This window comes from Colletotrichum higginsianum, chromosome 3, assembly GCF_001672515.1.
Source record: "Colletotrichum higginsianum IMI 349063 chromosome 3, whole genome shotgun sequence".
NCBI lineage: Eukaryota > Fungi > Ascomycota > Sordariomycetes > Glomerellales > Glomerellaceae > Colletotrichum > Colletotrichum higginsianum.
In genome coordinates, this window is record NC_030956.1 from 4,197,926 (window position 1) to 4,214,277 (window position 16,352).

General features: G+C 55.5%; 5 protein-coding genes across 5 annotated transcripts; 3 read left to right on the forward strand and 2 right to left on the reverse strand.

Moving 5' to 3' along the window:
* Positions 1-68: 68 nt before the first annotated feature.
* CH63R_04783 (uncharacterized protein) lies at positions 69-830 on the reverse strand (the record flags this gene model as incomplete). Its single annotated transcript, XM_018299758.1, has 2 exons — positions 69-574; positions 809-830. 2 exons carry the CDS (start codon positions 828-830, stop codon positions 69-71), a joined length of 528 nt encoding a protein of 175 aa, XP_018161004.1.
* A 2,772-nt stretch (positions 831-3,602) lies between these two features.
* Positions 3,603-3,791, reverse strand: CH63R_04784 (Wsc domain-containing protein; the record flags this gene model as incomplete). The annotated part of the gene is made up of 1 exon (XM_018299759.1): positions 3,603-3,791. One exon carries the CDS (start codon positions 3,789-3,791, stop codon positions 3,603-3,605), a length of 189 nt encoding a protein of 62 aa, XP_018161005.1.
* A 26-nt stretch (positions 3,792-3,817) lies between these two features.
* On the forward strand, positions 3,818-4,012 carry CH63R_04785 (uncharacterized protein; the record flags this gene model as incomplete). Its single annotated transcript, XM_018299760.1, has 1 exon — positions 3,818-4,012. One exon carries the CDS (start codon positions 3,818-3,820, stop codon positions 4,010-4,012), a length of 195 nt encoding a protein of 64 aa, XP_018161006.1.
* Positions 4,013-8,220: 4,208 nt separating this feature from the next.
* CH63R_04786 (Zinc finger protein) lies at positions 8,221-11,310 on the forward strand (the record flags this gene model as incomplete). The annotated part of the gene is made up of 4 exons (XM_018299761.1): positions 8,221-8,408; positions 8,527-10,172; positions 10,223-10,497; positions 10,549-11,310. The coding sequence occupies 4 exons, from the start codon at positions 8,221-8,223 to the stop codon at positions 11,308-11,310; spliced, it is 2,871 nt and encodes a 956-aa protein (XP_018161007.1).
* A 2,578-nt stretch (positions 11,311-13,888) lies between these two features.
* CH63R_04787 (Mutator-like element) lies at positions 13,889-16,072 on the forward strand (the record flags this gene model as incomplete). Its single annotated transcript, XM_018299762.1, has 1 exon — positions 13,889-16,072. One exon carries the CDS (start codon positions 13,889-13,891, stop codon positions 16,070-16,072), a length of 2,184 nt encoding a protein of 727 aa, XP_018161008.1.
* Between the last annotated feature and the right edge of the window lie 280 nt (positions 16,073-16,352).

The window sequence follows — 16,352 nt, forward strand, 5'->3', positions numbered from 1 at the left end:
TGGGTGTGGTTAGCTTCTTAGTGGTAGCAGCTGGCGACAGACGATAAGCGCCGGGCTCAAGACGGATGCTAGTCTCGTGAGGTGTGCGTGCGTGTGTGAAGACTGATGAGTGAGAGAGTGAGACCCTGTCGCCGTAAGAGGGGCAGAACATGGATCGATGGTTCGTCTATATAACCTCCAGGAAGCTCGTCTAGACAGACCCCCAAGAATACGTAGCGGGACGTGGTCCACGCTGGTCTTTGAGGGTTTGTTGGTGGCTGGAATTCGCAAGGGTAAAATCGTGCGATGACTCCCGTTGCGTTAAGCCGTTTTGCTTTTATTAGTAGGCAGTTATCGCCGGTAAGGTTGGTCTGGTCGGGTCTGTGTCTCTTGGTCTTGGACTTGTCTGTTGGCTCTGCCGGCCGCCGTTGGACTTGCACACGGACTGGTAGATGTATCGCCCACGCACCCGTCGTCGGGGATCCCGTCCCAAGTTGCAGATATGGCTCAAGAACGGCGGAGTGGAACGAGAACCGTAGAGGAGGAGAAGAAGAAGAAGAAGAGGAGGAGGAGGAGGAGGAGGAGGAACCCAAGGCTGAAGCAAAAAGTATTAAGCAGAGAGTAAGAGGGGGGGGGGTTGTTGGTTGGGTTCCGTGAGCCCTACGTCCTGCAGGCTGGTAGTACCAATCAGTACATGGGAAATTGTAACCAGACAGGAAAGAAACCGAAATAAAAAAGGCTTGGGACATAAAAATCTGCAGACAAGAGAGAAAATTTTTGAAGAGTGGGTGGACTTTGGTTAAGTAGGAGTGGTAGGCCTGGGCTGGACGGTCCGGGGAGATGATGGGCATGGGATGAGCATGGATGGGGACGGGGAGAAGGAAGGGGAAAAAAGACACAAGATTGTCGTCGTGTGCGCTTGCGAATGGGAACCTCCTTCAAACCAACGTCGAAACGAAGGTACCTCCGCCGCTAGCTACGGCACAGCGAGGCCACTTTGGCTACTTTGGGTGACAAGAATCCCCTTTTCATTCAGCTCGAGCCAGGGGGGGGAGGCATCTTGTTGGGGGTTTTCTTTTGGTTTTCTTTTGTACTGTTGTTTTATCTTTCCGCCTGGAAACCCCCCATTATCCATGTGTGTATTTGTGATGTATCCGTCTCGATGCGCTGGTTTTTGTTGGTGGCTTGACGCATGTGGGCGAGCTAGTGTAGTGTAGATGTGAGGTGTGTTTCTACCATATCAACCCTATTATCCGCACTATCCATCCGTATCATCGGATCGGCTGGCACACTGCCCAGCTGCTTCTCCCCTCTCCAGGCTCCCCTTGCCTGTCTATCTGTTTCCTGTGTTGATGCCAGTGTGAGAGATACAAAGGGACGCGCGAACACTCACAACACACAGACACACGCACCACCCCGGCAAGGCGCTTTCGAGCCCCGGCGACAGTGACGGCGACAGCGACAGCGATAGCGCCAATGTCGCGTGTGTGCTGCCGCTGATGAGCGGTGGGAAGGATGCCGCCGCAGCAACAGGCTCCCAGGCTACATACATGCTGCTACTGCAAGAAGCAGGGCAAATCCGCACCCGCCGCCGTCTTGCAGATGGATTTTTTTTTTGGTGAGGGTCTCTCTTGGAGCTCTGCCGCCGTGTCATTGGAGCTTTCCCAGCTTCTGACGCGCTCGATAACGCGGCACCGCGACCACGCCAATCATGCTGGAGGGGTCCGCCGCCAAGGCTTGTCAGGCCTAAACAAGGCCAGCATCTGCCATCGTCTGGGACCAACGGACGAGGTTCTTGGCCCGGATAGTGGGTGGAGGTGGGGGCAACTGCACACTTACAGCGAGTCTGTGACCTTGCCCAGACTTCCAAGGGGTGGTGGGGGGTCCGCTGCGTTCCATGGTGTTGGAGGTGTCCAGTGACTCCAGCTCAGTCGTGCAGTCCATCCAGTTCCGTCCTCGTCCGCGACGTGATCCGATGCATCATGGCTGTGACTTCTTCCTTCGCTTCTCTCATACCTGGTCGTCGACTCCGGTCCCCGTCCGTCGATGGGATGGCCCAGACCCAGCCATTCTATATTGGGGGATTTTGGTGCCTTGTCTATCCGCGGTCGTTGGCGTCGCCGTTGGTTTCGCAGATTCGTCATTCGCAGCGGTTTCACCCCCCACCCCCCCGGCATTGTCTTTGTGGGCGAAGCACCCGTCGATGCACAGGCCATGCATTGCGTACGGAAGCAGGTTGCTTTCTCATCTTCCAACAAGACGTGAGGTGAGGTGTCGTATCTCTGGTATTCGTATCAGACTTCTCGCAACACCCACCCATCCACTCACCCCCCTCGGCAGACACCGGCTGGGTGATGGGTGGTGACATCGGCGAAGGCCATGTGTATCTGGGTAGATTCTGCAAGATGCTGTGTCTCTGGCGTCACCCCGAGGTCTTGGACTGTTGTCTATGGTGGTTGGGTGTTGGGGGGCAGAGGCGTCATTGGAGGGGGTGGGATGAATTGGATCGGATTGGACTACATATCTTGGGACAGATAGCGGGTATGCCTGGCCGGCTGGCAGCAGCGGCTGGTCCGGCCGGCGAGCAGATGAGCAAGTCACTCGAGCCAAAATCTGGCGAGTCAATTCGACCCGGGCAATGGTACGAGTAAGGCAAGGTGCAGCCTTGGGCCGGGCGTCCAAGAAGTTGTTGGTCCTTTCCTGGCGGTGGTATCCGTACTGCTGCCGTTGTCATCCAAGTTCCGAGGCGAGGTGTGCCCCCTTCGTCTTCGTTCATATTCTTCCATGAGAAACACGCAGGGCGCTGATTCAGAGTCTACCGTTATTTACTTTTCCTACCGTACCTACTATGCCTCGGATCGACTGTCAAAACGTCGGCGATGACGAAAGCCGGTGAGGGATGATGGCGGGGAAGAGACTTCGAATAAATTGAGACGATGACCGAATACATGGCACAACAAACCAGAGGGCGGGAGCCAATATCGATATCCATCCAAGTCATGCCATGCCATCCCATCCTACAGATGCCTGACCGCCCTACCCGGTGATGAGCTTCCCCCCCCTCTTCGCGACTGCCACCCGCTCTTGTGAGTCTCGCTTCAAGAACCACGTCCGATCCCCCAGAAAGAGTTCCACCAACAGCTCCAGCAATATCCTTGCAAGTGTAAAGCCGTCGCCCGCTGCCGTCAATCTGCCGTACGGCTAATGCCGATAAATAACACCGGGTCAGCGAAGAGAGCCCGTCGGCGGCGGTGTCTCATAAAGATGCGACGCTGCGAGCTGCAAGCCGCGACTAGAAGCAAAGCAAGATAAGAAGCCCTGCACAGTGACGTTGGAATCGGCCTTGCAACGCCAATGAAAGATAGAACAAGTGTGATAAGGTTCGTGGCATTGGAAATGTCATCGGGCACGGTGATAAATCACTTTGAATTGGCCTGTGGCATTCGTTCTTTTGTTCGGTAGATCCGTCTCATCGTAGGTTTGCCGAAACGACGTGCACCATAGACATGACTTCGAACTTTCCGTCACCCCATGCAACACACGCATGCTTCACGTAGAAGCAGATGAAAGAATTGCTCCAAGACTCACCCCCGGCTTCATAGTCACCTGCATACTAATTCGTCTTATATGCCAGTGACGCGGGCCGGCAAAAGCGTGGTCTGTCCCAGAATCCAAGACTCGGAAATGACTCGGCAGGTGGCCCCGGCCGGCGTCACAAAGTCGGCGTCTGTGTAAAGACCGGGGCGGAGCGTGAGCGTACTGTTGACCACGACACCCGCCGTCGGGGCCACGAACGGCGGCGGCACCGTCATGCTAGGACCGTTGGAGCTTTGGGACCATGGTGAGAACGCTGCCTCCCGGCCCGGCGCTGACAACTGTAGTCCCGACGGTCGTAATCGACGTGCCCGGCGGCATGCTCAGTTCTGAGGTCGCTCCAGGGGTCGTCGTGGTCGTCATCGACGACGACGACCAAGACAGCCCGCTGACAATGGCACCGTTCTGGCAGGTCGATGCTGCACGCCTAAAGTGTTAGCTGCGAGCTGTTGTCACATGCACGGTTTGAAAGTCGCCTGGCGTATCACGTACCTACTACGGAGCCAAACCGTACAGGGTTGCAGTTCGGCGGGTAGGCCTCGGCCGGGTTAGCAAACATCGCAAATACCTGACCGCTGGTGTCCTGGCAGAACCCGGCCTTGCCGCCGAAAAGGCTCGGGTTTGACTACGCGAGCACGCCGCTATTGAGGGAAAAAAGTGACGGTGATGCTGTCCGGCGGGTGACAAAAAAAGCCGGATTATGAAAAAAAAAGTTATGATCAAGTCAGGTGTTTTGGGGCCAACGATGATAAGCGGTACTTTCCCCTATCTGCACTTAACAAAGGTATTTTCTATCACATCCCATTTATAGGAGTCCGGCTTTTTTTGTCGTCCGATTGCATGAGTAGCCACCCAGAAGGATGCCGCAGCTAGCTCTACGGCCTGCTTAACCCAGATCATGTTGGAAACGACGAAGAGAATATCAAAAGCCGGCCTTTACTTCAAGGGGGTTTTCGGTACTATATCAGGCGAATCGCCAAGTGCTGGTTGCCGTCGGACGGATTATCAGAGGGGAGCTGAAGGACGGGCGGCTCCTTGGCGGGTTGCCAGAGACAGCGCGGCGACGAGATACGTCGTCCTTTTTGCCTATTGTCCATCCCACCAGGTCGGTTGGAGATCTACTTGCGTTGGAATGTGGGAAATGACATTTCCTATCTAGCAAGCAGGTCCTAAATGGTCCCAGAGAGGGGCATTCCTCCACGTCGACACTGGGGGGAATAACGCAGCGACCAACATCAGCTCTATGCAAAAGCCAAGGGCTTTGAAGAAGACTGGAGACTTCACCGTGTATGCCAAATCAAAATTTGGACGTTGGGTTTACATTTCTCTTAGAAGTGCGGTCTCTACCAGTCGGCATCATGTCTCGGCTTGAAGATGAATATCAGGCACACTATAGGGATGAACGGTCTGGTGCGGCTCACAGTCAAATGCCCGAGATGAGAAGCAGCGCCACTAGATGAGTCCTGCGACCACACAAACGGGGCCAGTACAGGAATCCAGGTATTTTGGTAAGGCATGCTGGGAGGACATGACCCAGAAACATCCATAAAGCTGAAATGTCGAACAGCCTAGATTCAGTCATTGCTGACAACCTCAGACTAATGCCTCGAATCGAGGCCAGATTCAGGCACTGATAGCTCTTGGTCTGGACGATACCGTCGACGTGTTATTGGTCCCGGCCTTGAGTGTGTCATTGGCTGACGAGCTCGGCGATGACCACCAGCAGTGTCAAGAACGGCATTTGGGTTACCCGTAGAATCAACGGTTGATCGGTGGCATGGATACGGCGAGGTCACAAGCTTAGCTAGCTAGTAAGCAGTACTGGGTCAACGGCATCCTATTGTTTCGTTCTCACAAATGAAATCGATAAGAGAAATCGGGATCGTCTGCGGCCTGCCAATGTCATCTACCTGATGCTGGACCCAGTCGATAGGCGTTTCTGTAACACACTTCTGCAAGCGGGAATGGGCTAAAACAAATCCCCGCATAGCCCAGCCCCTGATGGACGCTCCGGAGGGGGCTTAACAGTCGAGCAGGGGTGTTTCTGCTGCCCCAAAGTTGGTCCAAGACTCCCATTCGCCCCAAGCAACTGGTTCGTAACCACGCGAGCATGACACGATATGCAAGCGCTACCGAGGTGGAGAGAAGACTGGCGGACAGATGGGCCGCTGTAGCCGCATATCACGATGGTGTCTTTGAACCCTCCCCCCCCCCCCTTCCCTCTGGGACAGCATCGCGGGTTCTCGACTCGGCAATGATGTAGAAGGCGGGGGGCCCATATTCTCTTTGTTGCCGTTTATGTACAATACCTAGTTAGGTTGCGTCAGCATGCAACATGAATCCCTAGCATGCGGTGCTCGGAACGCACAAAGTCGCCTGGTCGCGACGATCCGCCCACGCGCCGGATATCTGAAACAGTGGGTAAGGAGTTTGCAGCGCGTATGCTACTGTGCCTTTGGAGATCGTCTCCCCAAAGAAAGCCCCTCTTTCGCTGTTTGGCCTGAATTGGAGCAGCTCCGTGCTGCTTGTGCCAAGTAGAATGCTCGAATGCATTGCATGTCGAAAGAAGGAATCCATACATAACCCGACCTCATCCCGAATGGGCCGAAACTGATCGTCTAGACGCCCCTCAAGCATGCTGTGGCCCGTCCGTCGCGGACCCGACCCACGACACCGGCAGATGCCCAGGCGAGAGACTCGGATTTGCAAAAGGCGGATTGGTCGGCGAGATCAGCCGGGAGTTGTCGCAGTCCTGGGCCACTGGGGGGCAAGACATTAGGGGAGAGCCGGTGAGGTGCTGGGGTTCTACATGGTTCCCGGCCGAAGCGGTAAACCGTTGTTTTCGACACAAGGAACTATCCAGACTGGAGCTTCAGACAGGGCAGACGGCGACCAGATATCTCCTTGTCGGCGGTGACAGATGCGTCAACATTCATAGAGCAGTGTTCAAGGTTGATTGGTTTGGGCGAGCGGTAAGGCGGACCTGTGGCCCCTGATCGCCTGTTGGTGCTGTCGTCGACGACCAGATGGACTGCTGTTGGTCGGATCAGGATCAGGGTCCTGGCATGAGCCAGATGACAAGCCAATCCCTGGTCTTGGGGCGCCGGCGGCAAAAATTGACGACGGAAAGCGTCGCGTCGTCTAGAGCGACTCCTTTGGTTATCGTGATGAGACTCAGCACAAGCAAACGGGTCGGTGTTGGCTGAGAGAAAGATTACAGAGTGCTGGTCGCCGTGGGGAATGCTGAGTACTTGGATGGGTGTGGGAGTATATATTGCAAAGACCGTGAAGCTGTACACGATTTGCGCAATTGTCCTTCTTCTCGATCCCTCTCGATCCCTCTCTCGCTTTCTCGATCTCGGACTAAGAAACACCGTCTCCCGCATGCAGTTTTTCGTAGGTTGTATCCACAACTTCTTCTCCCTGCCAAATGTTTGGGTTTACTGTGCCCGTCTCAAGTGATTAAGCTACATAGGCTTTCCACCCCTCAAACTATTTGATTGCTTTTCTTTAGGCCCCAGGAAGCACACCATCGCTTGTCGAAGTTATCCGATCCGATGGATCGACAAAGCGTGGATAGAGGATCAGTTCGATATCACCGAATGATCCGGAGCGAGTGCATTGTTGTTTAGTTTTGCCGCAGCCCCGTGCTCGTATTCAGCAGCTAGGTTCAAAGTGCTGAGCCTCAGCAACCCCGGCACGTCATGCCGTGACACTGCCCAGCCCAGGACTTTCTCTCCTGCGGCGCAACGAGGTCGGACGCTAAAATGCTATTTCGGCATGGAGATTGCGGAAAGGCTCGATCCCGCCTTTCGACTGCTTGCGTCAGTGTCTCCAAGGCGGAAGGCAAGGCGGTCTCCAGCATCAAAACATCGCCGGGTGCCTGAATTGGTTACCCTCACCTCACACGGCAGCGCGTCTAGCCGATGTGGCGGCTCGTCTTCCACTCATCCACCAGTCCCGTGTCCAGCTCGTCCGTGTCAGATGGATAATGTATTGGCCGAGTGTGCCTCGCTTACTGCCTCGACAAGACCACGGCTTGATTGGTCTGACATCAATGTTGCACATACACCGGCTGCCGCAAGACACCTCGACTCGACTCGCTCGGTTTGCTTCTTGTTTAGCCGATCTTCACGACATTCGAGTTCACTTTAACAGAAGCTGGCGAGTGGTAAAGTTGGCGAATTGTGGTCGGGCCTCTTTGCTCTTGATAAGTACGCGGCAAAAAGGACGGAGGATGACGACGGAACGTAGCTACATGTCACTGCCACCACATTTCCCGCTTACCTCACCTTAACACACCTAGACGCCGAGGGGCCTCTCCACACCGGATGTCTCTTTCCCCTCTCTTTGACCAGGACCAACAAAGCTGGCAGGCTGGGCACACAGCCCAGTCGCCTGCACGCACAGCAACTCCCCGGGGGGTGAGGCCGCCATTTTCAGCCAGTCCCAACCCGCCGTTCAAGTCCTAGGGGATGCTGTCGAGTCCTGGATTCTAGGACGTCCCATCTTGCAGGATTCAATCACCTCATGGTCAAATAAATCAAAAATGGGTGGCGGATCAGTCCTTGTTTGGTCCACGCTTCACTGACCGTTGCTTTCCTTGCCATCGTACCTCCAATTCCGGCTCTGGGCCCTGGCAGCACCATGGAGTCGAAACTCTCGCTGTTGACCTTCGGGGATGACCGCCGTTCGCTGAACCAGAGTCATTCAGCCCTACGAGCTCTCACTTCATCCCGCCTCAGTCGGACACGACCACGACGAGACTCTTGCTCCACGAGTTCATCATCCTCAACCTGCTCCTCCATTGACTCCACCAGCTCACCCTCATGCGTGTAAGTCTGCTGTGCTTGAACTTTGGGTGCATAGCTGGCCGTTATGGTGTAGATCTCGAGCTGAAAGCTAACGTCGCAGCACTCGTACCGTCACCCCGGACCAATGTGCACTGCACAGGTTCATTGTCTGGGCCGCCGTCCAGCGCAACACATCCCAGAAAATGACGGCGGCTGATCGTCTCGAATGTCCACTTCTGCGCTGCCGCAAGAGGTTTCCGAATCACGAGGCCATGTTGAGGCACCTGTACGCCTGCGACCAGCTCTTTACTGGCGAGTACTGGTGTTATGAGTGTGGCAAGGCCGAGAAGTTCAACGACGGGAAGTGCAAACGCTGCCTCGGCCACCCGGGAAAGAGACGTAGGATCATGTCCGTTGCGAAGAACTTCTTCTCCTCGTTAGGGCAACGGTCGAAAATCAACCATATGCCAGACCTCGACATGAAGGATGTATCCGACATCGCCGCCGTTCCACCACTCAGCTATGATTCTTGCATTCAACCTCAACAAGTCGAGCTATCCTCGTGCACCGAGATTTTGGAGATTGACTCCGTCGAGGTGCCTCTTCCAACACCGATGGATGTCCATCGTTGCATCTTGGAGAGCGAGCCCGCGGTATCATTGGCCATGGGGGCGGCAGGCCTGGAGTCGACCGTGTCCGTGTTGCCTGACCCATCGTTCGACTGGCCTTTGCAGAACTGCCTCTATACAAATGACAGCATCATGGGCAAATCCGACCGGCCATCGCTGTCTCTACACACCTATGGTCTCGAACAGCATCGGAAACAGCACCAACCCACTGCCCGAGCCAAGAATCTCTCCCCCAGCAATTCGCTCAGATCGAACGCCAGTACCGACACGACAGCTAGTTACCTCGTCTCGCCTGCTTCTGCTTTCAGTGGTGCTTGGACGACCGCCGAGACTAGCCTCACTTCGCCGACCTCTGATGGCAGCTCGGGGGGGTTACTCTCCCGAGGCTGCTCCAATGCGAGTCGCTACTCAAACTACAGCATGCCGTCACATGCCTTCATCTCGGAACTGCCAGCAGACGATATCATGCTCCAGCCGCTTCCTACGTTTCTCCCGGACGACTTGAACTGCGACCAACAGCTCCCACTTCTGGAAAGTTCGGATGCGGCACTTCGCCCGAACGAGAACGGCGCGGTCGCCCCTGAACAGACGTCTGACGCTTCGGGTCTGGTGAAAGCAACAGACACGGCCATCCCTGCCCATGCTGTCGATGCCAACTCTCTTGTCGGATCAGCGTGGGACACGCTAAAGACCCATATCACTTCATCCCTAAGAAAGCTGCGACACCTAACCCACAATCCTCTTGTGGGACAATTGCAAAGCGTATCATCACAGGAAATAGCCAACAGGGGTCTCGCTGTGCTCAAGGTTCTGCTCGAGGGTGGCCGTTCGACTAGCAGCGTCGACATGCTCTGCTTCATCCACGTTACCTACTCGCTTTCTCTCATTGTCCACGAAGACGACACGCGCAACCGTTCAAAGCAGCTCTTTGCGCAAGCCTTCTGTTACAGTAATTGGCTAGCTGCAGGGGAGCGAACAGATTATGCTGAAGTGGCGTCTGCGATCTGGCAACCATTGGATCTGTCGCTTGGCGAATTGGATGAACTGATATCAGAGCAGGATGGGCGTGTATCTTCGACGCCACCAAGTCTGAAAGGCAAGGAGTCAGCCTCTCCCCCTTCTGGAAATCAATTGAAAAAGGACATTTTGTTGGAAGTGGCGCGCTTCTTCTTGGACGGTAAGTCGTACACGCCGCTCATACGGTTTGTCGCTGATTCAGGAGACCAGAGCTGGAACACGCCGTCTTGCCTAGCAAGAACCTTGAGTCGACCGAGGTCCTCAGCTCTATGCTATGGACAAAACATTCTGTGGATACTACCGACAGTTCGACCCTGAACAGACACCTCTCTGCCAGTTTTAGAACGTGGCGGTGCGAGATTCGCCGCGATTTCAGTCATGCCGAGAACCTTGATCCGAACATAAAGCGGATTCAGATGCGCATCGACAATGGAAGCATTCGCAGCGCAAGGAGGGCGGAGTTGGAGCTGATGCAGGCGGGCAAGGTAAGTCTTGCCGAAGGCTATTTCACCGTATGGTGCTGACACTGTTGGCAGGGATGCGTGTCAATGCAAGAATACTTCGACAGCTACGTCCCCAAGGTAAGAGAGCTGTCTGACTGTTTCTACCATCAGTATTTGCTAGAGGAGATACCTCGAACATCGTACCATGTAAATGGTGTTGATCTCGCCCGAACCATCTTTTCCGGTATCTGGGAAAAGGAGGCGATCAAGCACGCCAAACAGGATACCGCCAATGTGAGTGGCGAGGCGGCCCTCGAAGAATTCATCAGAAACACAACAACAGCGCTCGATGACCCGTGGGAGAGTTTTCTCCTGGCGCCGGAGGATCCGCTTGTCATGCCGACGCCCCTGCCTGACACTCAGCGAGCGATGAACGACGCGGAACTCGCGAACGCTATCTCGCTATTTTACGAGACCGGCGAGAGCTCCATGAAGGAGATTTTGCAGACGTCGCTCACACCAACCAACTTTTGTACCGCGCCGTCCAAAAAGTCTGTGCAAGCGACTCTTAGTAGCACGGGGCAGAAGTTGGAGGTGAAGGCTAGCGATTGTTGCGAGATTTGCGGATACCAACCAAAGGGCGATCCCCAGTGGTTCAAGGGTAGCATGGCGAAACATAAGAAGCTGCAGCACTCAATGGCGCCTCCCAAGATCTACCGGTGTCCGTACCCCGGCTGCACGAGCCAGTACAAGAATCGACCGGATAACCTGAAGCAGCACCAGCAAGACAAGGGCCATTTTGTGGACGGACCAACGGAGCGGAGGCCTAGCAAGAGGAAGAAGAGAAACGAGTGATATACATATCGACTCCCTGTCGCATGGGGGCTCTTGGATATAGAACCTGTGGTGAAATTACATTTTGGCGCATAAAGGTGGAACAAAAGATACCATGTCGCATTGTGGGAGCTCCGTAGTAGGGAAGTCATAAGACAAAAGCAGGTCTTGCCAGTCTAGGGACGAATCATTGTGGTAGACGGGGAACGATCATAATCAAGAGTAATGGATGATGCTGGGTTCGGCGCCAATGGAACCAGCGTTCAGCTATCATCAATGTTGGAAAAAGAGAAGGTCGATCTTACCTAGTTTCCTCACCCCAAAACGTGCTGATGGGACTGATGGTCATAACACGCCGCACTGAAGACAAGGCTTTGCATGCCGGACTTGAATTAAAGAGTCATACATACATGCCTGCAAGAGCAAGACAGGCAAGCTGGCTGTATTATCCTACCGTATCAAACCCAGCCTATATGCCCTCAAACAACTGAATGTTAGCATGTGGACTATGAACCAAGATAAAGTTTATGTTGGACCACAACAGTGGCCCGAGTTGTGAGGTTGAAAGAGTCTCGCGAACATCTGGTAGGTGGGTAGGGGTGTGCATTTGGAGTATCTCGGTGAAGTCGGTGTAGACTCAAGTGTGTGGCAGGGATACGACCTGGTCAAGTGAGGAGGAGGACCCCCCCCCTCCCCCACACACCAAAAAAGCACCCCGAGGCACAGACAGGCCATTCAGCTCCTGAAGGGGGGGGGAGTGGTAGGGCTGATTTGCGGGCTTCAGGGGGAGCTCGATGCTGTAGCTGTAGCAAGCCGTTAGGAACCCGGTTATGCGTAGACGCAGTGTGGATCGTATCGCTCGACTTGGATGAGTTCAACGATAAGGAGCAGCGGCGGCGACTCGCGAGTTTGGCTCGAATTCCCAATACTGCGATCAAAGATGACGATAGACGATGTCAACGTCGGATGCCGTCAGGCGAGTATTCCTTGAGGAGGGAGGACGGGACCTGAGGGTGAGGTACGATGGGAGGGGGGTGTGTTCTGAGACCCCCCCGGGAGCTGGTTGTAGGCGACAAGAAAGGTACCTGCACGGGAAGGTGGTACAAGCGCAACCTAACCTACATGACAGCGCGCGCTGGAGGCCCAGGAGTGCGAATAGAAAAAGGCATACAAGTCGAGCGAGCTGCTGTCAATGTCAAAAGTCTCCAAGTTCGACCTCGAACCTGCGCCGTCGGGACGTCTAACCAACGTCGAATGTGACTTGTGACTGGTGCCCCCTCAGCCGCACGTTATTTTGTCATGTAAGTAGAAATATGTCAGCGGGTGGTTAGGTTGTGATAAATGATTAGTGGCGGGCGTGGTAAATGTGTGTATCCCCTTGACAAGCCTCAAATTTGCCGATAAAACCAGAATGGACGGACAGAACAGAAAAACACACTCTGACATGGGTATTTCATCTCCTGTTCTCTCTCCCTCTCTCGATTTTTAACAGTTTCTTCGGCCATCTCCATGGGCCGAGCGCGTGCTTGATTGACAATCCGATGTTTCTCGTCTGCTCATATTTCCCCTCCACACTGGAATCGAAACACGTTGCCTTTGCGGTCTGTTGTTATTGCTGTTACTACTACTGCTGCTGCGCGTTTTTACGCGCTGAATTTGGGGGGCGGTTGCTAAAAAAAAGCCGGCGCAGTCAGCAACAATGGGAGACCCGGCCTGAAAGACGGGGCGAGGACGTCGGTGACATCACTCTCTCCCTTGGTAGCTGAACAACGATCACGTGCCGTCCGTTTCGGCTTAGGCGGGTGGCATTGGCTCTCGGGATGTGTTCAGTCTGTGTCCGGCCCCAGTCCTCAGGCCGCTTTACCCCCTCCCTCACCTCACTTCCAATGAGTCTGGACCCCCTTTTTTTCCTGTCTTTCGCCCCAAGTGCAGTGAGGTTTGAGAGCGCCCCAAAGAATAGGCCCGCGCCACAGAAAATTTCTCCCTCCAGGCCAGTGTCCTCCTTCCGCCCCCCCCCCCCCTTCACTTCCCTTCCAACCCCCCTCCCTCGGGGAGTTTTTTTTTTTTTTTTGCTTCCTCGCTCAGGCTCTGACTCTCGCTCCTCTGGCCCGTCCACATCCACGTCCCTCGCCGCCCCCATCCGCCCAGGTCTCTTCCATGTCCGCCTTCTCTTCCTCGCACACCACTCGCATGTTTGCTCTCCCCCTTCTTTTTCGTGCACACCTCCCAGAACCCACACACACTCCACGCCTCTCCCTCCCCCCAATCCCATTATCGACACCCCCAGACCACATTCAAGGGTTCGTTTGTTGCATCCTTTTGAGCATCTCGGGGATTTGCTTCACGATAGCGGAGGCTCAACGACTTCGAGGTAACGACTTCGACGTCGACGCCCACGCTCACGCCCTGCGCTGAGCCTGTTCCGAATTGCCGTCCTCGAGATTTTTCTCGACTTTCGCCGTCGCCGCCGCCGCCGCCGCCCAGCGTCCCCCTCACCCTCACACACACGTCCGACCTCAAACAGACCCTGTCCTTTCTTCCCTTCCTCTCGCCCTCCTCTCCTTTGAACCGTCGACGACTTTTTCCTTCCCTCGACAAGATGTCGAGTCTGGGGCAGCCGGGTCACAGCAGCCATCCCGGCCTTGCCTTTCCCCAGCCAGGCATTCGACGCAGCCACGGCGGCCCAGGCTTCCCGCCTCTACACGCGAATCCCGCCCAGCAGAAACCATCACCGGGCCCTCATAACGCGTCGCCTTACCAACAAGCATACACTCCTCAGCAGCCTCCCCAGGCTCAGTATCCCCATCATCTCTTCCAGACCCCTACCCCCGTCAATGGCAACGTCAACGCGAACTCGCGCCCGACGAGTCACGTTCCCAATGCCGCCGCCCTTGGCCGTCAGAGGGTGCCTCCCCAGAGGCAACAAATGCCCCAAAACGCGCCTTCCATGTTTCTTCCTCTGGGCAACCAGCAGGGTATTGGGCAGCAGCAGGCCCTCGGGCAACAACAGAGTCTAGGACAACCGCAGGGCCTCGGAGCCCAGCAGAGCCTCGGCCATCAACAGAGCCTCGCTCAGCAGCAGGGCCTCGGTCAACACCAAGGCCTTGGACAGCAGCAGGCTCTGGGCCAGCAGCAAAGCTTGAGTCAACAGCAGGGCCTTGGACAACAGCAAGGCTTGGGCCAGCAGCATCAGCACCAGCAACACCAACATCAACAGCATCAGGCGCACCAACAACAACACCAACATCAGCAGCAGCACCAGCAGCAGCAACAGCATCAGCAGCAGCACCAGCAGCAGCAACAGCATCAACAACAGCATCAACAGCAGCATCAACAGCAGCAGCAGCAGCAGCAGCAACAGCAACAACAGCAACAGCAGCAGCAGCAGCAGCAGCAACAGCAGCATCAACAGCAGACTCTGGGCCAACAGCAGACGCTTAGCCAGCAGCAGCAAAACCTCGCGCAGCAACACCAGCAGCAGACCCTGACCCAACAACAAAAGCTGAATCAACAACACGGTCTTCACCAGCAACAACAGAACTTGAATCAGCAGCAAATCAAGAACGAACCGATCCTCTCCCACCAGGCCCAGGCCCAGCCTCAACCCCAACCCCAGCAGACTCTGTCCCAGCCTACCCCTCCCGCGGTACAGCAGCAACTCCCGCAGGCTCCTCAAGTCCAGCAGATACAGCAGGTTCCGCAACAAGTTCAGCAAGTACAGCAGGCTCAACAAGTGCCGCAGGCCTCCCCAGTTCAGCAGCAGGTGCAGCAGCCAGCCCAGCCTCGGCCTGAGACGCCAGCCCAGGCTAGCGAGCACCATGGGGACAGCATGGAAGTTGAAACCTTGGCCGAGGGTGACGACTCCCTCGAGCCCAAAATGCTCGACGGGACGCCTTTCGTTCCTAGGACACCCATGGGGGAGATGATGTCCGCACCTCCGGAGGGAGGCAGTTTCCCGACCCTCGAGGCGGTCCACAAAAGTGTTCTCGCGTATTGCACATCGGTCGGCTACGCGATCGTCATCGGGCGCTCCAAGAAGACGGTTCCTGGCCTCAAGAAGGTTCTGTTCGTGTGCGACAGAGCGGGCAAGCCGCCGAGTCGCGTCAGCCCCGAGTTCCGCAAGCGCAAGACATCGTCGCGCAAATGCGACTGCCAATTCGGTTTCTTTGCTATTGAGCAGCGAACCCAGTGGACGATCCGATACCGACCCGATCCGCAGCATCTGCAGCACAACCACGGGCCGAGCGAAAGCCCGCTGCTCCACCCAGCCGCTCGCAAGCTAGACAGCAAGATGGTCGCCGCCGTCAAGGCTCTCAAAGAGAATGGTGAGCCGACAAAGACCACACCACGAGAAAGAGCAGCCGCTGACTCTTCGACAGGGGTTAGTGTGAACGAGACACTGGAAATACTCCAAAACGAAAACCCTCACGTTCCCCTACTTCCCCGCGACATCTACAACGCCCGGGCTGCGATCAACCGGAATCCACAAAAGGTGGCCACTGGTCTGGCCGAAAACCGACCAGCGATCTACAGCAAACCACACCCCACTGCTGAAGAGCGCATTCGGGCGGATCTGAGGAAGGAACTCGCCAAAGCCCGCGAGGAGTTTGACAAGTTCAAGGAGGACAAGCAAAAGGAGGTGGACGAGCTGAAGAAAAAGCTTGTCGAGAAGGACCAAATCATTGAGAGGTTCGAGATGTTCATCGACATATGCAACCAGCGCGTCATGGTCCAACGAGAAAGGCTCGGCGGCCCTGAGGGGGCCGGCAACAACGGCACTTGAAGGGGATTCGGATGGTTCGGTTCAGAGAGGGCGTTGTTGCATGGCGGAAACGGAACTGGGAGTCGGATTTGAGGTTGGGCTTGTACGATGCTTTCTTTTCTGCGTAGCGGAAGCATGGCCGTTGGGCAGTTGGGAGGGCGAGGCAGGACTGGATCTGGTGTTTCATTTGGTTGGAGTCGATTTTTGGTCGTGTGTCAAGGTCCCCTTAGAGCTCGGGGCCAAAAGGTCGTTATTTGTATTTGAAGGTCTGGGATTGCATTGGGCGGGTTTTAGCACCAGC